The 27,644-nt window shown below is 47.1% G+C and overlaps 1 protein-coding gene across 1 annotated transcript in view; it reads right to left on the bottom strand.

Annotated features, from left to right (window-relative positions):
- The window catches only part of LOC311224174 (metal transporter CNNM4), a gene marked incomplete at its 5' end in the record, with an annotated part of 160,890 nt that extends 155,956 nt beyond the window's left edge, over positions 1-4,934 (bottom strand). Inside the window, one exon of the mRNA XM_084309047.1 lies at positions 3,467-4,934. Coding sequence (XP_084165173.1) covers positions 3,467-4,934 — 1,468 coding nt within the window. The remainder of the gene's footprint in view (positions 1-3,466) is intronic.
- Positions 4,935-27,644: the final 22,710 nt, after the last annotated feature.

Below are 27,644 nucleotides of genomic sequence, written 5' to 3'. Positions count from 1 at the left end.
TCATTGTAATGTTATGGCTGTATTATTGTCATTTTAATGTCAGGGCTGTATTATTAGGTCATTTTATAGGGCCATTCTCAAAAGGTCATTCTCAAAACATGTGGATTGTCATCATATTTGATGCAGGAGGGAAGAGATGAAATATGCATGCAGCGCACACACACACACTACAGTGGGGGATCCTTTGGTATGAGTGTGTGAGAGAGAGAGAGAGAGAGAGAGAGAGAGAGAGAGAGAGAGAGAGAGAGAGAGAGAGAGAGAGAGAGAGAGAGCGAGAGAGAGAGAGAGAGAGAGAGAGAGAGAGAGAGAGAGAGAGAGAGAGAGAGAGACTGAGAATAAAATAAAAAAATCACAAGCGCATCATAAGGTATTTTATGGCGAGTCATTCAGCTCATTCAGATCCCTTGACAAAGTCCTCTTTCACAGTTGTTGCAATACATCTGTACTGTAACAAGTGCAAGTTGTACTAGTAGTATCTGATTAAATAATATTATAATGATGATGATGTATCATCATTGTGTGCCCCCCCCCCTCTGAGACAGGTGAGGAGAGAGGACACAAGAAGCACTCAAAACTACATAACCTGGGTACACGGCGCTGTTGGATTCCATCACTATGGCAACTGATGCCAAGAGGGGTTAGAGAATGGAACTCAGCTTGCATGCAGGGGGTAGCAGCACCAGAGGACTTGGCAGGGGGCTTGGCAGGCAAGCAATCACACATGTAAAGGTGATAGACTGTTATGGTGACACACACACACACACACAAACACACACACACAATTACAGCTTGGCGCCTAGAGGGCCAAGCCTCAATAACTTCTAATGGATGGCATGTTATCTATGTTATCGTGTGTGTGTGTGTGTGTAGGGCACTCTAAGTGGAGAGAGTGATAGTGAGGAGGACCTCTACCTCTATCAGCGATGAGAGCCCTCAAACTGGAGTGTGAGCGAGTGTGAGTAGAGATATTCCTAATAAACCATGATGAGGAACCAAGTCCTCCGAGACATACAGATGGCTACGCATTTCACCATAGGGTCAGCGCACATACATACATGCAGGCAGGCGTTCGGTGCCTTGCTCACGGGCACTTCAACCAGGACGGACACACAATGGCTGCCACTGGTGGTAGGGTTGCAGCTGGTCTCTCTCTCTGACCACCCGGCCAGCCTGAACTTTCTGTGTGTGTGTATGTGTGTGTGTCTCTGTGTCTGTCTGTCTGTGTCTCTGTCTGTCTGTGTGGGTGTGTTTCTGTGTATCTGTGTGTGTCTGTGTGTCTGTCTGTCTGTGTGTCTATGTGTGTGTGTCTGTGTGTGTAGACTCCAGCCTAGGTCCTGTAACTACCTGCCAGCTCCGCTCACCTCCCAGGCTAAGCCACTTGAAACGAGCTGCAGAGCTCTTCTCACAGCCAAGCCTCACACCACACGCCACCCAGACCCCCGGCTCAGGAGCGGAGGCTGAAATAATCACATTAGCTGTAATGCGCGATAGCCGTTGAAATAGACCGCTTCTCATTCTAATTGGTTTATATGTGGCTGGCTGGCTGCTCACCACCACAACACCGGAACACCACCACCGGACACAGCAGTTGTTGTGTGTGTAGCTAGCTGACTCACACACCGTGCCTTAGGTTTTGTATTGAGGGGGGAACATCGAGAGAGTTCAGGGGAGACTCAGCCAGAACGGCACACACAGTCTAACTGTACAAAGTGTTAAAGTGTTACAAGTGGATCAGAGTTGCTACAACCACGTTATGGAGACATTCCTCACTGTTCTGGCATAGGTGGCGGGTCTATTAGGCCAGGCTAGGCTATGCCTACCCAGAATATTATGCTGGGAATTTTGAAATGTATATATAATATATGTGCGCAGGCTGCTGGTGTGGTATTGTGTGGGTCTTGTGCTGCAGCCCGCTGGCCGAGGTGTCAACGACGAAGGTGTCAGTCGGCTAGTGGCAGCGTTTAACATCCCAGCCAGGTACAGGCAGTGAGTAACCAATCACGCATAGGCTCAGGTTATATAATGTAGCCAATCACGTCATTCACATGATCATCCTGATCCCGCAGGCCGAGTAAAGCAAACATCTGCGTTCTGAATCTCCGCTCGCTGATCGCTTTGTAGCGAACACCAGCACACTATTTTGAGTCAAATTTCAAAAAGCAAAATGGATACGGTATTTTCCCAAGGCATATAAACAATAAAGTAATTTAGAAGCTGCACCGGGCTGCCCCTGGGCATAACTACACCGGAGGCTATATGTTGCTTTATCTTGGCAAACAAGGGCTTGCTCTAAGTCTAAGAGGACATGATGAGAGTCCGAGTTCATCAAATCGTGGAAACTTTTTAGAGCTACCATATGTACATTGTTTTCAAAGCATGATGAGATCTAAATGACGAGAACCGTTCCCTTCGTTGCTGTCAGCACTGCAACTTGTCATTCAAGTCGTGAACAGTCTCTCAGCAATGAGGCACATCACATCCAAGACCAACAATGCGCCAGTCTGCTTCACATTGAAAGTGATCTCGCAGACAAAGTTAAAGCCGAAAAGATCATTGATGTCAAGACGAAACGTCGCATTTTGCTGCATTAAGGTAAGACAATGGTTCATCTATTATTTGGATGCCTTCATTTGAACACTTAATTTGCACTATATATTAAAATGAGTGGGGCTCGCCTCGCATATAGCCTAGTGGGACGTATTGACAAAAAAGGAAAGATTTTGCGTTAAAGCCTACTCTAATGTCCCGTTCACGCGCCTATGTGTGCTGGGATATATAGTACACACAGACGGACTGCGGTGTGTGTGTGTCGTCTACCGTCTGTGACCTTGAGACGGGACGCCTGAGAGGGTTAAATACACCACTGCGGGAGATGGCGTCTGTGTGTGTCTTAGTTCTGAGTGAGAGAGAGAGATTGTTTGTTTGTGCTGGTGTTCATCCTGAGAGAATGTGAGGATGTCTGGACTGTGTGTGTGTGTCTGCGTGTGTGTGTGTGTGTGTGTGTGTGTGTGTGTGTGTGTGAGAGACTCTGGAGAGACCAGCATGGTCAGTAAACACCACATGAGTGACTGAACTCAGAACCCCCCCACACACACACACAAACACACACAGTAGGACAACTGTCTCATAGTAAACATGATTCTTGGAAGTGGGGCCAGCATCTCTCTCCCTCACACACACACTTCTCTCTCTCTCTCTCTCTCTCTCGTGTGTGTGTGTGTGTGTGTGTGTTTGCACCTGCATTTCTGATGCAGATTTAAGTTGCACAGGGAAGAAATCAAATTACACCCGACATCTGTCTCCGTCTCTGAATAGAAAGTAATTCACCCACACTAATGAATGGGGAAAAAACAACCCACGAGTTGTCTGCTAACAAACAAACAGTAAGTCCATTCGGAACACACATTTTTGTTATTAAAAAAAGCCTCGACCGGCGATTCCCCGGGAGAGAGAGAACAAAACAAACCTTTCTTGAACTCCTCCAGCATCGAGTCCAGCTTGGTGTCGTGGAACACGAAGTGCACCGGGTGGTTGTAGAACTTGGTGATGGTCTTGAGCGTCGTGCAGTCGTCCGGGTCCACGAACGCCAGGTCCTTGACGTACAGGATGTCCACGATGTTGCTGCGCTCGTCCTCGTACACCGGGATGCGCGTGTAGCCGGACTCCATGATCTCCGACATGGTGTTGAAGTCCAGCACGGTGTCGCTGTGGAGCATGAAGCAGTCGGTGATGGCGGTCATCACGTCCTCCACCGTCTTGGTGCGCAGCTCCAGGGCGCCCTGGATCATGTTGAGCTCCTCCTTCACCAGGTCGTTGGTGACTTTCAGCATCTCCACCAGCTTCTCCCGGTTGTACACCGTGCCGATCTCCTGGCCCAGCACGCAGTCCAGCAGCTTGCTGATGGGCCACGACAGCGGGAAGGTCAGCAGCATGAAGAACTTGGTCGCCACGATGGTGTTGGCGCCCACCGCCAGGCCGTGGCGCGAGCACAGCGCCTGGGGCACGATCTCACCGAAGATCACGATGCCCACGGTGGAGGCCACCACGGCGCCCAGCCCCGAGCCGATGAGGTCGTCCAGCAGGATGGTGAGCGTGGTGTTGACCAGCACGTTGCCCAGGAGCAGCGAGCACAGCAGGTAGTTGCCTTTCCGCCGGATGGGCAGGATCTTGCGGGCGTACTTCTTCTCCTTGTCCGTGCCGCAGCTCTGCACGATCTTCAGCTCCATGGGGTCGAGGGCCATGAGGCCCAGGTTGAGCCCGCTGAACATGCCGGAGAGCACCAGGAGCACGGAGATGAGGATCACCTGCAGCCACAGGGGCAGCAGCGACTGCTTCTCCTCCACCACCTGCAGCCAGCCGTCGTCCTCGGCCAGCAGGTAGCCCCTGGCGTCCTGCAGCGGGCCGTCCTTGACGCACAAGCCGTACACCCGCTGCTCCTCCTTCTTGCGGAGCCGCCGGACCTTCACGCCCAGCACCCCGGAGTTACTGCCCCGGGCTCCGGCGCCGCTGACCTTCATGTCCCCCTGCACGGTGATGTCTTTGGTGTACTCGGCACAAGTCCTGTTGAACGGGCCGGTGTTGGCGGCCGCGGCGACCCCGACCCCGGGAGGACCGTCGTTGTCGTCCCCTTGGTCCAACTCCATGAACTTGATGAGCAGCGAGGTGTTCGGGAAGATGTGCAGTCCGTAGAACCGGAGGGTGATGTTGCTTCCTTCCGTCACCTGGATCATCCCGTCGCCGGTGGTGGTGGCCGGCATGTCGCTGCTCTCCAGCCGCATGCCGAAGACCCGGGTGCCGCCGCCGGTGGCGGTACTAGCGGGCAGCTCCGCGACGCCGACCTCCGCCTGTCCGCCCGCCGCGAGAAACAACCACGAAAAGACGAATAAAGTTCGCGTAAAAAAACCCTCCTGTCCACCGCTCCGGTCTGTCGCCATGTTTGTTTCACTCTGGGAGCTGCGCGCTGACGTCACCCGCTCCTCATTTCGCACGGGCCCGCCCCCTCATTAGCATATTACACGACGCCTCGCGCGCTGGTTGGTTGGCTTGACCGTGCTGCCTTCACGTGAACCGCGTGCGTTTCTGCTCTCGACGTGGGAAGTCGAGTGCGCATGCGCGCTTGGCGTTCAAGCCGTTCAAGTTGCGTGATTACGAAACCTAGCCGCATTTCTCGGAGACGCTCTCTGATTGGCCGACGTCAGTTTCTACACTGGTTAAGCTTAGGCACTCTTCGAAGTTGGTTAAGGTTAGAGTTTGTCTTAGAGCATGGCGATAGAACGCCAGGTAGTTTGCAGGCTGTTTGACGTGGAAATGGGCAAAGACACAGCTCGTCACGGATTGGGCAAAGGCGTCAGTGGCCAATCAGAGAGCGTCTCCGAGAAATGCGGCTAGGTTTCGTAATCACGCGTTCAAGTTGTGTGAGGACACGTCATAGGCAAATAGGCAATCTTGACACAAATAGGCGTCTTGATTGAAAAACCACTAAATGCAAAGTCATAATGGCGGAGGAAATAATAATAATACATTTATTTTATATAGCGCCTTACATTAGGCATCTCAAAGCGCTTTACATACATGGCATTATATAGCACTAATAATGGCACTAATCCTGATGAATTGAAAATGGGGGACCCTGATGTAAACAAGACGAAGGCCTTTCTCTGGTCTGCATCCCCTTAACAATTGTGTGTATTGAGCTGTACTGTATTGTACCCATTCTGCAATCTGTTAATAAAGTTTTCAATCAATCAATCAAGCATACGGACAAACACAGTAGCCTACATGGACTTTCAAAATGACGACATGGCGGGGATAATACAGAGAAAGGGAGACAGCTCAGAGACAAGACAGAGAGAACATTTTAAAATAAATAATAATACTAAAATATAGGTGTGTACAGATATGAAAATGTGAGTGATGCAGGGGTTGGGGGGGGGGGGGGGGGGGGGGGGTGGTCAGGAGTGAGGGTATGCCAGATTGAACAGGTGTGTTTTGAGGTGGGACTTAAATGTTTCTACAGATGGGGCTTCTTTGATGTAGATGAGACCATTGGGAATATCAGCATTGTCCAAACATATTTTTATTAATTTACTAAGAAATATTAGTACATTTACAATAATTCCATGGGGGAAAAACTAACTTCCACGGGCTCCCGCATTCTTAAAAACGTCAGTACCTCAGAGTTTTCAGAACATTTCCACTTACAACGTTGTGAATCCCACAACTGTGGGCCGCTTCTCGTGAACACGGTAAACACAACCCCATATGAAGGCACCAGTAGAGCGAGCCCCTTTACTTTTATATTTTTAAGGTTGACTGATATCAGGCTCTTAAGGTGTACACCGTGGTGCATATCAATGTAGTTTGTGTGTCGTGCGTAATTGCTCCATGAAGTAATGTGTTGTTACTTTGTAAATATTGATTCCCTGATTGAACATATTTTAGCTTATAAAACTAATTATTTCTCTTCACTTACAGCTGTGTGTGTGTGTGCGCGCGCGTGCGTGTGTGTGTGTGTGCGTGCGTGCATGCATGCATGCCAGACAGATGGAGAATGAACAAACAGACTCCTAATATGCTTGGTGCCTCTGCTATGTAGGTCCCTATTCTCACTGCATGACATGCCCTCCATACTGGGGGCTGGCACACTGTTATTACTGGGCCTTCCTGGAAGACAGCGGATTATGAATACAGACCGGATGCCAGCAGGCAACACCTAAGAAACTGTATACTATAGACAACACACTGCCTAAGAAACCACTGTATACTACAGACAACACACTGCCTAAGAAACTACTGTATACTACAGACAACACACTAAAGAAACTACTGTATACTACAGACAACACACTGCCTAAGAAACTACTGTATACTACAGACAACACACTGCCTAAGAAACTACTGTATACTACAGACAACACACTGCCTAAGAAACTACTGTATACTACAGACAACACACTACCTAAGAAACTACTGTATACTACAGACAACACACTACCTAATGTAGCAGGGTGGATTATCCCGTTTATGGTAGTGGTTGTACACTGCCACCTGGTAGCGGGATGCAGCAGAGCTGAGTCTAGCTGGACCCCCGACTGTAGGCCAGGAATGTCGAAATGGAGGTCGAGCCGCAGGAGCGGATGGGGCCTAGGATTCACTGACCTAGGGATGGTACTCTGGTCCTTCTTGCCTTCCAGGGCGATCAGCAGTAGCTCCCCACACACCCCCACTTTCCCCAATATTTCCTGAGCCCTCCCACACCTGATGGCAGTAAGATGAATAATGTTTTCGCTCCCCAAAGCAGTACCCTTCCTTAATGACCTGTAGAGACCTTTAACAATAAACTATAGGCAGGGGTGGAGAAAGGGTTAAATAATAATGAGCATTACCCAGGCAGAAAAGGGTTAAGACACAGACTCAGTAACAGACACACACAGTGCTCCCATTCAGTATTTGTTTAGTGAGAAGTCTGATTCAAGTTACAATTAAATACAGTCTGATTCAAGTTAATTACGCCCTGGACACCAAGTGCTCTCGCTCTGTAACACAGACTAAAGTGCTTCCCACACTGGGCTAGACACAGTAACAAGACCTTCCCTTTAAGGGTTTATATATACTGTTCCACTACTCCATAGGTGGGGAGGGAGGGGAGGAAAAGGGAAGGGATAAAAGGGGTTACTGAATGGGAATTTTATAAAGGAACACACATATTACACTCAAAAGAAATTAACAGTGGGCCCACAGTTAGCAAATAAAATCCTATCTAAAGCCGGCTTGAAATGGTTGGGGCGCCCCTATACACTGCTCTCCAGTGTGCATTCAAAGCACCGTTTATCTTCACTCTTATAGAGCTTGCTCCCCACAGTGTACTGTCTACCGAACACGTTTCAACACTCAGAGCGCCGCTACTTATCCAAGATGGTGGGCCCAAACTCAGCACCGCTAGTCCGGATGCTAAGATGGCAGACGGAGATCCCACGATAACAGCCGGCGGGGCGGAGTAGACGCTGGGGCAGGTGCTGCTGGCACCGGCTTGAAGAGGCTGGAGAAGCATGCAGTGTAGTGGCGTCCTCTGCTGGGCTGAAGAGGGGAGCCGGTGCGCGTGCTAAACTGTGGTACTCGCCTAAACACAGCTAACGCAAGGTAGCTAATGTCTACCACCTGTCTTCAGCGATGCTCGCCCGTTGATTCCTTCACAGTGTCTCTGGCACATGAACCAAACACTAAGCTACCGCAGATATTTCTAGGATAACCCGTTGTGTAACTGAGCTTATCCGGCGCATTAATCAAACGCTCAACTACCGCATGTATTTCTAGGATAACCCGTTGTGTAACTGAGCTTATCCGGCGCATTAATCAAACGCTCAACTACCGCATGTATTTCTAGGATAACCCGTTGTGTAACTGAGCTTATCCGGCGCATTAATCAAATGCTCAGCTACCGCATGTATTTCTGGAAAAACCCGTTTTGTAGCTGAGTCTATTCCTCGCACGCTCACTCGCTGGGCTCTTGTTGTCGACGTCCTTCCTCGTCTGTGTCGAACGCCGAAGAGAGTCTTCCTCTGTGCTGCACTTCACGTTGAACTCCTTCTTCCTCGCCCCTGATGTCCTTCCTGCCCAGCCTTCCACCACCGCCCCCTGCCGGCACCTGTAGTCCTGTCCCGCTATGAAACGCCCATGTTTTGAAGAGGAGAATCAAAGGGCAGCAAGTTAATAGTCAATGTCAGGGAGGGGTGATCAAAGAGAACCCCACGTTAATTGTCCATGTCCGGGTAAGTATGATCAAGAGCAGTCAACTGGTTACAACGCCCACGTGAACACAGGGAATGCAAAAGATTACCGTTAGACACTCTGAATAATAGCCAGACATATTCAGGTGTCTACACTAAGAAACTACTGTATACTATAGACAACACACTGCCGTGTTGCAGCTAATATTTATGCTAAATGTATAGACTAGAGACTGAGTGATAATAATGTGTACAGACTACAGAGTGATAATATTTATGCAATTAGTACTAGTTTTATGGAGAGTGATCCATATAGTCTACTGTGCAGGTAAAAAGCAGGAGGGTTGGAGGTATACAAAGTATGAAGCTATACTGACTGTCATGGATCCATGAAAAGGTCGATTTTTACCCCACCGTATCATCCACGATACACACACAAATGTGTTCCTTCCTAGTAGCTATTTTATTTGATTGATTTGTTGTCTATTCTACTAACTATTTTATTGCACTGCACTATTTTACTCTGTCTATTCTATTTTACTCTTATCATTCTGTCTATTCTATTTGACTCTTTTGTTACTTTTTATTACAGGTTTTGGACTGTGTGGTGTCAAGCAGGAGGAAAGACTGTCAGGTTTTAAACAGTCGCTGCACTACTTTACTCTTTTATCATTATGTGTCGTCAGATTTGTCCCAGTGAGACAACGGGTAGAAACCCCTGGACAGAAGTCACTAACCCTATAAAGGAACAATGATGTTATTAAGAGTTGTCCCAGTGAGACAAGGTCGAAACCCCCGGGCAGAAGGGTGAGAGTTTCGGGGGAGTTTCGGGGAGAGTTTTGGGGTACCTAGACCAAGATGTAATGTACTATACCAGCAACACTGTGGGCTTGCGGCGTACCCTTGGACCGTACCTACCAACCCCACCTACCAACCTCCTCCAATTCGTCAAATGTATATACTCTCTTTTTTAGACTATTTTTGTATCACAAACAGTACTGTATTTGTAAATCTGGTATGTCATAAATGTATAGATGTAGCAGTACTGTCTATCTGTATGTCATGTATGTCATATTATGTTGAATTGAAAATGGGGGACCCTGATGTAAACAAGACGAAAGTCTTTCTCTGGTCTGCATCCCCTTAATAATTGTGTGTATTGAGTATTGTACCCATTCTGCAATCTGTTAATAAAGTTTTCAATCAATCAATCAATCAATCAATCAAACAAACACACATCCATGTTGACACTGACAGCTCGCGGCCATTTGCTAGAGTCTGGCGCCCTCTACTGGAACAAAGGGCGCTCTACAACATGCGTCTGATTTTCTTCGCGCTCAAAAAAAATAAACTCTCATAAAATAAATGTGGGTCGCACATAAATCAGCAGGGTCGGTCGGCAACCGGAACCAAACCATTTATTTTGTTAGGTGTTTGTATTTACATGTTCGAAATAAATATTTCGAATCAAATCAAAATAAAAAATGATTACCGCTCAGTCCTCCTCGTGCCAGCAGGGATAACTTTGTATCCAATAGAAAACGGCTCATGTGATGCTCAGCCAATCGGATACAGCGCCGGGCAGCCTGAATGCGTTATTTTTTTTCCTAGACGCATTTCTCGGAGACGCTCTCTGATTGGCCATGGCCACTGACTGACGCTCTCTGATTGGCCACTGACATGTTTGCCCAATCGCGTGACGAGCTGTGTCTTTGCCCATTTCCGCGTTGAACAGCCTGCAAACTACCTGGCGTTCTATCGGCAAACTCTAAGACAAACTCTAACCTTAACCAACTTCGAAAGAGTGCCTAAGCTTAACCAGTGTAGAAACAGGCCAATCAGAGAGTGTCTCCGAGAAATGCGGCTAGGAAAAAAAATAACGCAGCCTGAATACTTTAGACAACAAATGTTTGTTTCCGCGGCTCTGATTGGCCAGGTCATGTGACATGCAGGGGTGCAGTGCTGGGCATACGCGGTCAAACGACGTTTGGGCTTCGTCACTGAGGCAGAATTGCGCGCATCCTATTATTATGCAAAGTCTAGGTGATAAGTGCAGGCCGGCACTTATCACCTAGACTGTGTGTGTGTGTGTGTGTGTGTGTGTGTGTGTGTGTGTGTGTGTGTGTGTGTGTGTGTGTGTGTGTGTGTGTGTGTGTGCGTGCGTGTGCGTGTGTGTGTGGAGTGTTGGGCGTGTGTTATGTGACAAAAGACCGCCCGTCTCGTCCCCAGCTCCCACTCATGAAAGAGGAGAGATACATGTATGCCCGTGCGCGCGGGAGCGCGCGTGCACGTCGCGTTTGGCCTTGGCCCATATTACGACTGCACCACTGGTGACATGTACGCCCAATCGTGGGACCGCAAGTTTCTACACTGGTTAAGCTTAGGCGCTCTTTCGAAGTTGGTTAAGGTTAGAGTTTGTCTTAGAGCATGGCGATAGAACGCCTGCCCTGATTCCAAACTCTAACCTTAACCAACTGCGAAAGAGTCGCCTAAGCTTAACCAGTGATAAACAAGGTGTTAGGTAGTTTGCAGGCTGTTAGGCGTGGCGTTTGGCCTTGGCCCATATTACGACTGCACCACTGGTGACATGTACGCCCAATCGTGGGACCGCAAGTTTCTACACTGGTTAAGCTTAGGCGCTCTTTCGAAGTTGGTTAAGGTTAGAGTTTGTCTTAGAGCATGGCGATAGAACGCCTGCCCTGATTCCAAACTCTAACCTTAACCAACTGCGAAAGAGTCGCCTAAGCTTAACCAGTGATAAACTAGGCGTTAGGTAGTTTGCAGGCTGTTAGACCCGGAAATAGGCGCCGAACTTGCCGTCCCACGATTGGCGCACATGTCACATGACCTGACCAATCAGAGCGCAAAACTCGAACACGGAAACAAACATTTGTTGTCGAAAGTATAGACGCGGCCGGGCAGCGTGATTACCAAACCAAGCCGCATTTCTCGGAGACGCTCTCTGATTGGCCGACGCCTGTTTCTACACTGGTTAAGCTTAGGCACTCTTCGAAGTTGGTTAAGGTTAGAGTTTGTCTTAGAGCATGGTGATAGAACGCCAGGTAGTTTGCAGGCTGTTTGACGTGGAAATGGGCAAAGACACAGCTCGTCACGGATTGGGCAAACGCGTCAGTGGCCAATCAGAGAGCGTCAGTCAGTGCCAATCAGAGAGCGTCTCCGAGAAATGCGGCTTGGTTTGGTAATCACGCCGCCGGGCAGCGTGAATACTTTCGGCAACCAACATGCCCTTCCGCGTTGCTCTGATTGGCCAGCGATAATGCGCATGCACGCGTTACCGGCGTAGGGGGGAAACGAGCGTAGAGGGCTGGCCGATCGCTGGCCAATCAGAGCAACGCGAAAGGCATGTTGTGGTACCAGAAAAGTCACGTGAAACACTGCAGACCACTGATTGGTCAGAAGAGAGACGCGTCACTCGTTGGAGGCTCTCCACAAAAACAGAAAGCTGCCATCTTTAAAGGGGAACTATCTTATAAATGGCCTTTTTGAGTGTTTAGCATTGTTTCCTAGCTATGTGAACTTATATTAATATGATCTATGTCTCTAATTCTCATATTGGCGCATTCTTCCAATTCTCCTCTCACAATATTCACCCTCACTGAACTGAGTCATTTGAAAATGTGATGATTTGTGATGTCAGAGAGACACCGCTGCATGATAATGTGGCTGTGTGGCATCAGGTACATGATGCGCTGCACACACAGTGGTTGGAGCCCGGCCTCAAAACGGCTTAAGATCTTGAGGTAGAAAAATGCTGTTTTTGAGGACTTGATTAGAAATACAAAACAATGAATAATAAAAAAAATAATACAGAGGTGTTCCATAGACTCACAGGAATTGTGTAAAAGTGCCCAAATAGTGAAAGAAATAGTAAAATAGTTCCCCTTTAATGTCTCGCATAGGATTTAATTTGCAGCAGGAACAAGTGCAATAAACAAAAAAGGATACAGTCACTGTGTATTCTGCCTCATTTATTGATGAAACAAAACCGACATCAACACAATTTGCCACCGAGCGGAGAGTTTAGTCTCACAAAAAGATCGCTGACTTGTTAAGCTTGTTGTTAGGTTAGGTGCTAATGTTGTGCTAGCGTTTTAGCATGGCTATCGTACATAGCGTGATCAATATAACTCGCTATTGATTGTTTGTACTAGTAACTAATGGTTAATGCTAGTAGAATAGACACAACGTGAGGTAATCACCATCCATTTTAAACCGGTTATTACCTAATGCTAACGTTAGCAGATAGACGCGAGACTGGTGCCGTTACAGCTTGTTAGCCTAATGCTAATGCTAACGTTAACGTTAGCAGAGAGACGCGAGAGCCTAGGTAACGTTAAAGCAATGAGAGGTAGTGATAGATTTAGTTCATTGATGTCTAGTAATATTTGATGTCTAATATCTTATATATCTGAGCTCCCATTATCTCTCCATGATGTGCATGCCTTGTTGGGGCCATGGCTCTTTGTCTCCCTACATCCGGCCTCACACACACGAAAACACACACACACACACACACACACACACACACACACACACACACACACACACACACACACACACACACACACACACACAGAGACACACACACACACACACACTCACACACGGCTGCACCCTTGTAGGGGCCTGTCTCCCTCTCTACATCTGGAAGTCATTACCCCCTAGCCCCCCTTCTTCTGACACAAGCACACACACAGACAAGCACACACCACACACACACACATACTACACACACAAATACATACACACACACACCCCTCCCCTCCTCCTCTGTATAAATGACATGTAGTGTGATGTATTCTGCAAATCAAATCAAATCAAATTTGATTTGATTTGATTTGATGTATTCTGCCCTTCTTCTACTGGTGCGAGAGGATGTGCCCGCGCGGGGTGACTGTTCTTCTTCTCTGTGAATAAAAGCTCTGTTTGAAATACTCCGTGTTCCGCTTCGTCTTTCGGTCGACTGGTCCACAACTATATCAATTAAGAATTCACGAGGGATAGGAAATCCCTAACAAATGGAGGTTCCAAAGTGAGAATTGATGTGGGCCAGCCGCAACCAAGGACGGAACGAGGAATGGAGACATGGAGGAGGAGACGGTGCGGAGGATCCAGACATTCACTACCAGCTGTCTGCAGCGCGTCTGAACCAGGGGTGAGATACCAGCAGCCCCTCAGACGTCCGTGACCAGACCACCAGACGACCAGGTGACAGGCAGGAGGAGACGGAGGACAGGCCAGGATGAAGAGAGGCAGACCAAAGGAGATGGCAGCTGAGCAGCAGAGACCGGAGATCGTCGACAGCAGCCAGGCACCGCAGATCATAGGCACCGCTGATCGTCGTCTACGACACGCAGTTCATCCACGACGAGAACGGGGGAAGCGGCAGCAGGGGAGACACTGAGCTGAGTTGGAGTGACGGTGGGCAGCTGGCGAGAGGTGGAGAGGACAGTCCAGAGACACTGGGAAGGCAGCAGACCAGAGGAGACACGTTTGTCTAGGGCAGTGGTTCCCAAACTGTGGTGCGCGCACCCCTTGTGGTGCGCAAGCTACCTCTAGGGGTGGTGCGTGACATGAAAAGGCTAATGGCGTTATTTTACTAATAAATATATAACTAATATACATTATTTCAAATGGGGATTTTCACTGTGTAAATCATGAAATTCAAGAAACGTTTTAATAATAATAATAATAATAAACAATGTCTCGGGCGAGGTGCGCTTCGTCTGTGCTGATGCGCTCCGCTCTGCCTGGAGTCTGTCGTCAGGTCTCCTATATGCGGGCTTAACAGCGGGCCGATGACAGTAGCGAGCGCGAGCCAGTGCATTAATAACTTCCTGCCAAAAGCGCGGGATTGTGGCACTTACAACATGCAGAGCTGGCTAAAAACAGTGAAACTGTCAGGTGAATCTAAAGTCAATAAGTAATGAAAGAGGACAGGAGGAATGAGAGAAGCGGAGAGCAGCGTTAAGTGGAGACAGAGTGATGATGACAGCTGGAGCACAGACACAACAGCCCGGCCGCCCGCCCCTCCACCAAGAAAACAGGGTAATAATGACAACGATGTGTGTTCTATAATTATGATATGTGTGTAGTGTTCTGATAACGACTATTGGTGAAGCGATGTCGAGATTCATTTGGTTTGGCAGCGAGAGCTAGACTGCATGCGAGAAGCATGCAGCCGCAGAGCAGACAGTTGTGCGAGCACAGTGCAATACTCCAATTCAGCCATTGGCAATTCATCTGTTGGGATGAGAGCGCCGCTGGCTCTGCGGCTCTGCAGTTGCATACTACTGGTATGTTCTTCGTTGGGACTGGGAGGCGGAGATATAATAGTCATCACGCAACGTTTATATTTCACGATAATGTTGCCGTCTCTCTGCCAAATTTCTCAGTTATTCGCTTGATATAATTAATACAAATGTCCAATATAACGGAATTCGTTAGCTCATAAAAATGTGATTATAACACACTGCTGTTTATTAATGTCGGCCGACTGCCCACAGACACCTATTTGATTTAAAGTCGGCAGCAGCACGGAGTCTCTGGACTTATTTATTTATTATTTTTTATGTTTGCATTGGGGGGTGCGCGAGCTAGGTCGGCATGTGACAGGGGGTACGCGGCCAAAAAAGTTTGGGAACCGCTGGTCTAGGGGACCGCACCCTGGAACGGGAACCAGCTCAGGAGGAGACCCACGCCCTAGAAGACGGGACCAGGGGTGCACTGTAATAGAGGGGTGGGTTCCTCTGGGTTAGGTGAATGAGTAAGGGGGGTCCAACGGGGTTACGTGTATCGTCTGGAAAATTGCAGAATCGTGTTTCTCTCTTTCTTCTCTCTCTCTCTCCCGCTCCCCCCCCCCCCATCTCTCTCTCTCCTCTCCTGATGTTCTTATCCCGTCTGGTATTGGATGTGATGCATGTAATGAGGTGACAATCGACGGGTACAGATCCATCAATGAACTTTTGTGTTGACATATGGATTTATATGTCAAAAGGGGGAATTGATAGATTTAGTTCATTGATGTCTAGTAATATTTGATGTCTAATATCTTATATATCTGAGCTCCCATTATCTCTCCATGATGTGCATGCCTTGTTGGGGCCATGGCTCTTTGTCTCCCTACATCCGGCCTCACACACACGAAAACACACACACACAGACACACACACACACACACACACTCACACACGGCTGCACCCTTGTAGGGGCCTGTCTCCCTCTCTACATCTGGAAGTCATTACCCCCTAGCCCCCCTTCTTCTGACACAAGCACACACACAGACAAGAACACACCACACACACACATACTACACACACAAATACATACACACACACACCCCTCCCCTCCTCCTCTGTATAAATGACATGTAGTGTGATGTATTCTGCCCTTCTTCTACTGGTGCGAGAGGATGTGCCCGCGCGGGGTGACTGTTCCTCTTCTCTGTGAATAAAAGCTCTGTTTGAAATACTCCATGTTCCGCTTCGTCTTTCGGTCGACTGGTCCACAACTATATCAATTAAGAATTCACGAGGGATAGGAAATCCCTAACAGTAGCGTTAGCAGAATAGACACAACGAGAGTCTCGTTAATGTTATTATTGATTGATTGATTGATTGAAAACTGTGTTTTACTCTGGCTTGCGCCTAGCTCGCGGACATAGCTATGCTGGAGCTCTGGGCGGCTACATGGCGTAGTGGGCAAGGCGCTCGCCACGATTGACGGAGACGCTGGGCTTGCCTGTTCGAGCCCAGCGCTCCACATTGCTTTCAGTTTAGCTGGTCGTTCATACTAATACACATTGGCCGTATTAGGGGGTGGGAAACTGATCGGTGGGGATCGGGCGTTGTGGACAGCGACTCCTACAGGTCGGTTGGTGCGCCTGCGCAGTAGAATCAGGAAGTGTCGGGGGCAGCGTGAGCCTCCCACGCGTTACTCCTCGCCACTGAGAGATCGAGCTGCGCAGGTGAAAAGATGCGACTGCTGTTACCTCAAGTACCGGAGGGGACTTGTGCTATGTATGACTTAGTCCACATTGCAGCCGGCTTGTGGGAGGCAAGAAACAGCGTTCGTGACAGGGGAGGGTTGAATTTGATGATACGAAATTGGGATGGGAGAAAATATAGAAAAATGGGAGAAAAAGTGGATAAAAAAAAAAAAAAATGCTGGAGCTCTCAGCTGTACACCAGCGGCCCCCGCCTCCCCACAGGGAGACAAGTATGAAATGCGCATGCGCGCGTTGCCGGCGTAGGGGGAAAACGAGCGTAGAGGGCTGGCCGATCGCTGGCCAATCAGAGCAACGCGGAAGGGCATGTTGGTTGCCGAAAGTATTCACGCCGCCGGCCATGAGAGAGGATAATAGCCCCGCCCACTGCTCCCAGCAACACCTCTCCTCGAGGCACCCCAGCCGTTCCATGTATTTGTTAAATTCCACCACCAGCACACCTGATTCAACTTAACATAACAAGCCCTTTATTAGTTGAATCAGGTGTGCTGGTGGTGGAATTGAACAAATACATGGAACGGCTGGGGTGCCTCGAGGAGAGGTTTGAGAACCACTGTGAAGTAACCTAATAACGGGAGTTATTTATCTTTAACTTCTTCACTTTCGACGCTAACTCTTCAGAAACATGTGGATTGGTGAGTATTACAATTAAACCTCTTATCTGTCAGATCAGTAAGCCGTTAACTTTGAGAAGGATGGATGGAAACGGTCTCGTTTGAATGACAAAGCGTCGCTAGCCACAAATGCTAACTGAACGGCCGATTCATAACCAGGGGTGTAAAAGTACTGTACTTCGTTAAAATAGTTAAGTACTGTTTAGGGGGATTTTTTGTACTTTACTTGAGTGTTATTAGGCTTTTATCACATGTCAGAGGGGAAACAACATACTTTTTACTCCTTACATTTAAAATGCAGACCTACAAAGTACAAATCTCACAGGTCCAACCATTTTAATTAGTATTTGTTTCTCTGGCCGAAATGAATGAATGAATGTAAACAAACTACCCTCCCACTCAGGGCTTTATGGGGTAGAACACACAGTAGCTTACTACAAAAACCTAGGGGTCCGCAAGGACGACTTCAAGCTGGAAATGGTAACAACAGATGAGGTACTCAATAAACTGAGCGCCCTCCAACCTAACAAGGCCACTGGCCATGACAACATCCCCTCCAAATTCCTCAGAGACTCAGCAGCCGCCATCACCCCAATCATCACACACATAATAAACCTCTCCATAAAACAGGGACACGTCCCCAAGGACTTCAAAATTGCGAGGGTGACCCCTCTGCACAAAAAGGGCAGCAAATTAGACCCAGGCAACTACCGCCCTGTTTCTATTCTCACCTCCATCTCGAAAGTCATGGAAAAAATAGTCTACGAACAGGTCGAAAAGTACCTAGCGGAAAAAAATCTAATCTACGAATTCCAATCTGGTTTCAGAACATCCCACTCCACTGACACATGCCTTCTCTATTTGAATGACCACATCAAACAAGAGGTGGACGCAGGCAAATACTGCGGCATGGTCATGCTGGACCTACAAAAGGCCTTTGACACGGTCAATCACTCCATTCTGATTGACAAGCTAAAAGCAATTGGTTTTGATAGTCTATCAGTGAGCTGGATGCAATCCTACCTTGAGGGGAGGGAACAGATGGTGGAGGTAAACGGTACCCTATCCCCCCCCCTCACAGTGAGCTGTGGTGTTCCACAAGGAAGCATACTAGGACCGCTACTGTTCCTAATTTATGCAAATGACATGTCGTCAGCTTGTGACTGCAACTTGTTCCTGTTTGCGGACAACTCAGCCCTGCTGGTCTCTGACAAGAACAAGTTACAGGTTGAAAAAACCCTCAGCTCGGAACTAGGCAGAATCTGCATATGGCTCGCTGATAACAAACTATCATTACACATGGGCAAAACAGAGTCCATTCTCTTCGGTTCAAATAACAAACTAAGCAAGACCGACGGCTTCTCAGTTACAGTGGGTGACAATATTGTCACAAGGAAAGATGAAATTACCTACCTGGGTTCCATCCTAGAGGCTAATCTCTCCTGTGACAAAATGGCATCCAATGTAATAAAAAAAGTCAACCAACGAACTCGATTCTTGTACCGGATCTCCTCTCTGGTAAACAAGAATACCCTGAAGACTCTGGCAGGAGCACTCATTCAGGGGTACTACGACTATGCTTGCACCTCATGGTACCAAAGCACCTCAAAGGCGCTAAAAACAAAATTACAAACATCTCAAAACAAACTGGTCAGACTACTGCTTGACCTTACTCCTAGAACCCACCTCACCCCTGCCCACTTTGACAACCTAGGATGGCTTAGAGTAGACGACAGAGTACAGCAACTTGCAATGGGCCTGGTCTACAAGATACACTACACGACCAAGGTACCCATGTACATGTCAAAATACTTCCCAAAGGTCAGTGAATACCACGATCACAACACCAGAGGGAGCTCCACAAATCATGTTAAACCCAGATTCGGCTCAAATAAGGGACTAAACACGTTTCGCAATTATGCCACATCAATGTGGAACGCCCTACCCAAAGCTGTAAAGGAATGTGGATCACTACCCACTTTCAAAACCTCTCTCAAGGGACACCTACGGGAGACTGCAATTCAACACTGGCCCCTGTAAATATCCTAACCCAACCCCCTCCAATGTACAGTCATTTACCTAGTATGGTTTTGTCAATAGTCCAATGTACAATTTTGTTTGTTTGTACAGTGTCTCCCCCCCCCTCAATGTACAGTTTTGCCAATGTACAGTCATTTACCTAGTATGGTTTTGTCAATAGTCCAATGTACAATTTTGTTTGTTTGTACAGTGTCTCCCCCCCCCCCCTCAATGTACAGTTTTGCTTGTTTATACAGTGTGCCCCCCCCCCCCAACCACCTCCAATGTAGATTACCCAGTATGGTTGTCAATATCCCAGTGTACCCAACCCCCCCCCACCCAACCTCCTCCAATGTAATTTTTTTTTTTTTGATCCACTTTTTCTCCCATTTTTCTATTTTTCTCCCATCCCAATTTCGTATCATCCAATTCAACCCTCCCCTGTCACGAACGCTGTTTCTTGCCTCCCACAAGCCGGCTGCAATGTGGACTAAGTCATACATAGCACAAGTCCCCTCCGGTACTTGAGGTAACAGCAGTCGCATCTTTTCACCTGCGCAGCTCGATCTCTCAGTGTCGAGGAGTAACGCGTGGGAGGCTCACGCTGCCCCCGACACTTCCTGATTCTACTGCGCAGGCGCACCAACCGACTTGTAGGAGTCGCTTGTTCACAACGTTCGATCCCCACCCTTCAGTTTTCCCTCCCCGTAATACGGCCAATGTGTATTACTGCGGACGACCAGCTAAACTGAAAACAATGTGGAGAGCTGGATTCGAACACGCGAATCCTAGCGTCTCCACACTGGTGGCGAGTGCCTTGCCCACTACACCACCTAGCCGCCCTCTCCAATGTACAGTTTCTACGTCAAATGTATATACTCCCTTTTCCTGACTCCTTCTGTATCACAAACAGTACTGTATTTGCAAATCTGGTATGTCATAAATGTATAGATGTAGCAGTACTGACTATCTGTATGTCATGTATGTCATATATGTCCTGATGAATTGAAAATGGGGGACCCTAATGTAAACAAGACGAAAGTCTTTCTCTGGTCTGCATCCCCTTAACAATTGTGTGTATTGAGCTGTACTGTATTGTACCCATTCTGCAATCTGTTAATAAAGTTTTCAATCAATCAATCAATCAATCAATGAATGAAAACTTTATTTAACAGATTGCAGAATGGGTACAATACAGTACGGCTCAATACACACAATTGTTAAGGGGATGCAGACCAGAGAAAGACGTTTGTCTTGTTTACATCAGGGTCCCCCATTTTCAATTCATATCGACATTTATGACATACACAACATACATGACATTTATGGCATAGGGACATACAGGTATTTAGTACTGATACATTTGTGACATAAACGGTATTCAAATATACAGTACTGTTACCCATAGATCCTGAGTATAGAGCAGGGGTGGGCAATTATTTTTCCCGGGGGGCCGAATGAGCAACTGAAAATATGTTGGGGGGCCGGGCCAAAATTCCAAACTCAATTATGCATAATATACATTTTATTTCTATATAAAAAGCAGTAAATGGCATTGTTTTGACCCCTGGTAAGAGTGTATGTTATTATTTGGCAATTAAAAGGTGAGGTTAGCTTTCAAAAATATAATTTATTCAAATAGAATTTATTTCCAAAATGATAAACAAAATGTGAAACATTAATAACAAAGGGCATTTTGAGTTTCATATACTATTGAAACAAGGATTTTCTTAGCTTTCTAAAGACATCACATCATCTTATAGCAAAAATAACCAAGACATGTCACTGAACTGTGTAAAGAAAAGTGTCCCAGTTTTGTAGCCTTTTTTACTTTACATGCCTATATTAAACATTTAAGAAAAAAAAATATCAAGTGTCCCATTTCACTTGTTATATTTCCACATTTTAGTGTTCTTCAGTTCTTTTTTGTTTCATTCAGTGTGAGAAATCCAGTCTCTGTTGAGCTTTAACAAGTCCATCAAAGTCAGGGTGCATGTCTGAGGTGGAGATGCGAAGCACAGCTGCCAGATGTTCATCAGTGAGAGAGGATCTGTACCTGGACTTGAGAATGTCTGTTCACATATGTAGGTGGATCCAAAGAGAACCAACATCTTCTGAGCATGTCTCCTAAGTGTATATTGTGCGTGTGAACGTTGACAAAAAAATAAAAAATATTAAAAAAAAATATTAAAAAAAAAAAAAAAAAATTATTTTTTATTTATTTTTATTATCATGTAATCTTTCGCGGGCCGGTCATTATCATCCCGCAGGCCGGATGCGGCCCGCGGGCCGTACAATGCCCAGGTCTGGTATAGAGTATATACATATGATGGGGAGGGGACTGTACATTAGGAGGGGATGGGTGGGTGGGAGAGAAATATACATACGGTGGGGTGGATACTGTACATTTGGAGGGGGTGGGTGGGTGGGAGAGAAATATACATACAGCGGGGAGAGAATATATACATGCGGTGGGGAGGAGACTGTCTATTAGGAGGTGGTGGGGGGGTTGGGCATTTTCTAATTGCAGCCTCCCGTAGGTGCTCTTTAAGAGCGGTTTTGAATGTGGGTAGGGATTCACATTCCTTTACAGTAACGTGTCTTTTCAATGATTCTATTTGCTAAAGTCTCAGGATCGTATAGTGGATCGCTACTGTATCTCTGCTGATTGTACTCACACGTTTGTTCAATTGTCTTATAAAAGATTTGGAATCGGAGCCAGCGCTGCGGGTGAAAACGGTCTGACCGTTGCTTTATTGGAATATCCAACAGCTTAATCAATCAGGTTTACAGCAATCAATTATTTCTATTTCTAATCAGCTTGTCTCGAAGGTTTCTTCTCGGCTCTGTTCTCGAACTCTGGTGGGGTGGATTCTCCGTCTCTGCTTCTCAGTTCTCTCTGCGTGTCTCTCTGCGTCTCCGTGTCTCCGTGTCTCTGTCTTTCCCCCATCATTCAACCTGCAGGTTTTATAAGAGAAGAGAGAATCCCCCCGCCCTTGCCATCCCGTGCCGTCACCCCAGAGAGCCTGCTTTCCTATTGGCTAGAAGGTCTCCCCTCTAAGTGATTTGGGTCTTGCGAAACAGCGTTACAAGGTGACCTTACAGAGGGGATGTGAACTAGTTTCCTTTTAGAATGATTTACCCAAGTGTCCCTGAATGCGACCCTCATACAGATGGAAATATAGTACCCACTCAACCTAACAGTGGGTATCCCAGAATGGTCTGTTTGGACTGCTTAGCTAAAGTAAACAGAACTCTGGTGCTGGCCTTCAGGCCGTAATTTTCTGACTTGAAGTTAAGTATTGGGCCTTCCTTCCCACTTTGTTGTGTGGGGAAAGAGGTTTCATCTGTTTGCCATTTGATCTGTTCTTATTTTTATGGTACTCTGGGCTTTTTCCTATAGCTGCTAGGTGAAGGGTGAAGGGTTGCACTGTTAGCCTTTGACTGAATTCTCCTATGGCCTTTTCCAGAAACCGCTAGATGATTTTGATCCCTCCTGTAATGCTTATACGGGTCATTTTGATCAATTTAATTTACGACAATCCCTTCTCTGAGGGGTCTACCCTCATTATGTAACCAGTAAATTTCAAAATCAAAATGATATAATATTTCCATAAAATATAAACAATTTTTTTTTCTTTTAAATCCAAAAATCCAAAAAATTCCAAAATTCCACTTACTTCTTCTTCTTGCACAGTTATACACATTATCAGTTATTATTATGACTTCAGACTAAGAAAGCTGTTCCTGTTTTTACAAGGAAACACTCTTTCAATAACAGCTTTTTTGTTTAGACTATTTTATCCATGTAATTAACCAAATGTCTATTTTGTGTAATGGACTCTGCAAGAAAAGATTATTACCTCACACCAATATAAGACTAACAGTTCTAATAAACATGAAGGAGACTTAAACCATAAACATAAAAACTGAATTTCTCCTTCGCAAAAGACCTTCTGAGGTCTATTTCCTCTTAGCTGCAATTCTACCAGTTATCCTCATTGAAACCTCTGAGGTCTATTGATAACCCTTTTTGGCCGTGTCCTTTCCGTTGCATTTGCGCTAATCGCTATCTCCTCCGGCGTCTTCTGTTCCGCTGTTGGTACTCCGCCAAAGTCCACAGAGGAAAAATCATAATTTTTCAATTCCAATTCATGATCTCCTCTGTCTGGCTCCTGCAAAAATTCTTCATTTCCCATAGAGGGACCCTCATGTTCGCCCCTGTCTGGTTCCCCATAATCGTCTTCATTTTCCCCTTCGTCGTGCATTTCCTCCTGTTCTTGATCAATGAACAGGGGTTCGGATTCCAATTCTTGCCCATCTTGCAGGGCTTTTACGCAATGCGAAAGGTGAAACCACATTGAAGATCCTTTTACCTGTAGAGCTCTTTCCGTAGATCTTACGACCTCGTACGGTCCTTCCCGCCGCGCGCCATACCACTTGCGTCTGAACACTTTGACATAAACGTAGTCCCCTGGTACTATCTGGGGAGCATTCCGCCTATCCTCCTCCTCCTCTGTCTCTCGTTTACTAGAGACATAATCATAGATTGCCCCGTGGAGCTTTGACATGTACTTCACGTACTCACGCATCTCGTGGTCTAGAATATCCAAACTCTGACCTTTTCCTGCTGCGCGCAATCCGGGCACAACCATACATCGGCCAAACAACATTTCGTGCGGAGTTAAACGCAGGCCCCGGATCTCGCTTGATCTACACGCCATCAGTGCTAACGGTAACGCGCTCAGCCAACTTAGACCTGTGTGTTGACAGATCTTAACCAATTTGTTCTTAAGTACCCCGTTCATGCGTTCCACAGCCCCCTGGCTCTGAGGGTGGTAAACGGACCCGAAACGCTGTTTTATCCCCATCTGTTGGAGTACTAAACGTACAGTTTTGTCCACAAATTCTTTTCCATTATCTGACGAGATCTTATCTGGAATTCCATAACGGCTTACTACCTCACGGCATAAGAACTTAGCCACTGAGGCAGCATCCTTATGTTTAGTCGCGCAAGCCTCTACCCACTTCGAAAATCGACACACCACGACAAGAATGTACCTTTTTTGGTTAATCGGTTTTATCATGTCTACATAGTCAATCACAAGTTCTCTCATTGGGCCATTTGGGGTGGGGATGTGTCCCGGAGACACAACGATCCCTCTGCGTGCATTGTTCTTCAAGCAAATTGCACATCTACTTATTACCCAATCAATCTGCCGTAGCAGGTTTGGCGCCCAAAACCCATACTCCTCTATTTTCCTACTCACCTCTCTCCGGTGTGCATGACAGAACTCATGCGCAGTTTGGATCAGCAGTCCGACCAGGCCCGTTGGTGCAACCACAAGTCCTTCATGGTTCCGCCACAAACCTGCCCCATCCCTACTAGCCCCCCTTGCTGACCAGAGATTTCTCTCCACCTGACTCGCCTCTTCCTGAAAGGTCAAAACATCTTTGTAAGTAATCTTATCTTCCAACTCCACCTCATGTGTGATAACCAATACCTTACCTGCTCTGTCCGCACCTGTCACTTGTTTGGCAGCGACATCCGCCATGTTGTTACCTCTGGTCACCTTAGACTCATCAGACTGATGGGCAGCACATTTGATAATCGCAATTTGTTTGGGTTTCATTATTGCTTGCAACAAATCGGTTATCTGACTACTGTGTCTTATGGCGGTACCATCTGCTCTCTTAAAACCTCGCCCTTTCCACACCGCTCCGTAGAGAAAGGCTATGTTCTGCGCGTAGCTACTGTCTGTATAGATATTACAGCTCTTGCCTTCTGCCATTTTGCACGCTTCAGTCAGAGCGATTAGTTCCGCCAGCTGAGCTGAACAGGGTTGTGTCAAGGCTTCGGCCTTTTCTACGACAAACCCATCACCTTGTGATTTTACTACAGAGTAACCTGCTTTTAGGTCCTCTCCAACTCTGTAACATGAGCCGTCTGTCCATAGTTCCAAATCAGGACTGCTAAACGGGAAAGCCTGCAAGTCAGCTCTAAGTCTGGAGTACCTCTCAGCTTCCTCCACACAGTCGTGAGGTTCTCCATCCTCAGGCTTAGGAAGGGTCTGCGCTGGGTTCACTATGGAACACCTAGTCAAAGTAACATCTTCCTGTTCCAAAATGTAATAATTTTTCAGACGGGGTATCGTTAGTGCAGATTTACCAGATTCCAACAAATTTTGGATCGCATGTCCTACCATAATATTGACTGGATACCCCATCATGATACTTGCAGCTTTCTCGTACATCAGGAAGACTCCGGCGCAATCTCGGTAGCACGGAGGCATTCCCATTTCCACCTCTGAATAGGCGATGGAGTAGTATCCTATTGGTTGTGGATGGATCCCCACTCCGGTGTTTTGTGCCAGTACTGCGCATGCATACCTCTGATCTGAAGAGGAAGAGACATACAGTATGAACTGCTTGGTATAATCAGGCAAAGTCAAGGCCGGGGCAGCTAACATACAGGTCTTTATGGTCTCAAATGCCCTCAGGCCCTCCTCAGTCCAGGTTACTTTAGCACTCAACTTATCATTTCCACAAACTTTTATCATAGCTCTTAAGGGCCCTACTAGTTCTGTATAATTTTCCACCCAAGTGGAACTATACCCGACGATTCCCAAAAACATCATCATCTGTCTTACAGTCACTGGCTTGGGAGCTTTCTTAATAGCCACCAAATGTTCCTCTGTAATAGCTCGATGGCCTTTTGAAATCGTTTGACCTAGATATGCTACTTTAGGTCGACAGTACTGCAATTTTTTCAAAGACACCTTGTGTCCCTTCTCTGCTAGTAGTTGCAATAGTTCGATAGATTCCTTATGACATGTTGTCTGATCGTCGGCACACAAGATAATATCGTCCATATACTGAATGACTCTGGATTTTAATCTCAGGTCTAACCCGTCCAGATCCTCTCTCAAGATCTTGTTAAAGATGTGTGGGGAATGCTTTAATCCCTGTGGGAGCCTAGTGTACTCATAATGCTCATTCTTATAGGTAAAACCAAAAAAATGCTGGCACTCTTTGCTCAAAGGTACACTAAAATAGGCGCTACACAAATCTATAACCGTAAAATACTCAGCTTGCGGCGGGATGAAGGTCAGTAGTGTGTGGGGATCTGGGACATCGGCGGGATAGTCAATTAAAACCTCATTGACGGCCCTCAAGTCGTGTACCAGACGGTACGAGGTGTCAGGTTTCTCCACTGGCAGCAACGGCGTGTTGCTCTTGGGGCTCTTTGTCTTTCGTAGTACTCCGGCTTCTAGAAGTCCTTTGATTTGTGGCTCGATTCCGGCCACCGCTTTTTCCTTCAGTGGGTACTGACTTTGCCAGGGCAGGGTTGCTCCTGGTCTAAGCTCCACCCTCACTGGTTGAGCAGATTTGATCAGTCCAATGTCGGTGCTATGTTTTGACCACAGCACTTCTGGTATGGCCCCCATCATCTCCTCCTGGAGGCTCAATTTCTGGGGGTTTTCTTCTACTGTCTCCTGTGACAGCTGCACCGTCTGGGGACGTCCCATCCCTGTGCCTTGAATCATTATCTTGACGAACCGTTTGTCCGGGCTTATCCATATGAGTCGGTTCTCCGTCGTCTGTTCGAACTTTATTCCTTCTGCCTCTTTCATCATCCGTCCGATGTGTTGTTGGTTGCACGAGTCGGTCACTTTTAGCGTCACGTGGGGAACGCTGTCTGTGATCTCGTGTTCCTTTTGCAAATAGTTGCTCCGTGCAAGTCGTATTGCTGCTCCTTGGGGACCCATCACTATGCTGGTGGCGTTGAGCTGCACCTCCTCTGGTTGATTTCTCATCCACTCCTCGGCTTGTCTTTCATCCGCATTTTTATAGTACTGTAGTGTGCAATGGTATGGTGTCTCTGGGTTCTTTGCAGCTGGCATATTGGCGGTGATGAATGTCTCCCATTCCAACGCTGGTCCGAGCAATTCCTGGCTTAGGTTCCCCAACCAGTATACTTCCGGGGGTCGGGGGTCTGTTCTTTGCATCATTTCGTAGTATTGGTCTTCTGGGACGTCGATCACACAACCATCAGGCGTGCATAGAATGTTCATCCCCAACATACCAAGGCCGTCTCTGCCCAGTAAGCCAATGGGTGCGGTGTCGGAGACCAAGATGGAAACCGTCGCCTCTTTGCCTCTGTACTTCAGGGTGACAGGCTCTGTCACTGGAATCAGCTTCTTTATCCCTTCAAATCCAATGGTCCGTACATATCGACTGGACATGGGCAGGTGTGTC

This window comes from Notolepis coatsorum, assembly GCF_963971535.1.
Source record: "Notolepis coatsorum genome assembly, chromosome: 2".
NCBI classification, from domain to species: domain Eukaryota; kingdom Metazoa; phylum Chordata; class Actinopteri; order Aulopiformes; family Paralepididae; genus Notolepis; species Notolepis coatsorum.
Note: the sequence above shows the minus strand (reverse complement) of the source record. Positions and strands in the feature narration are given on the sequence as shown.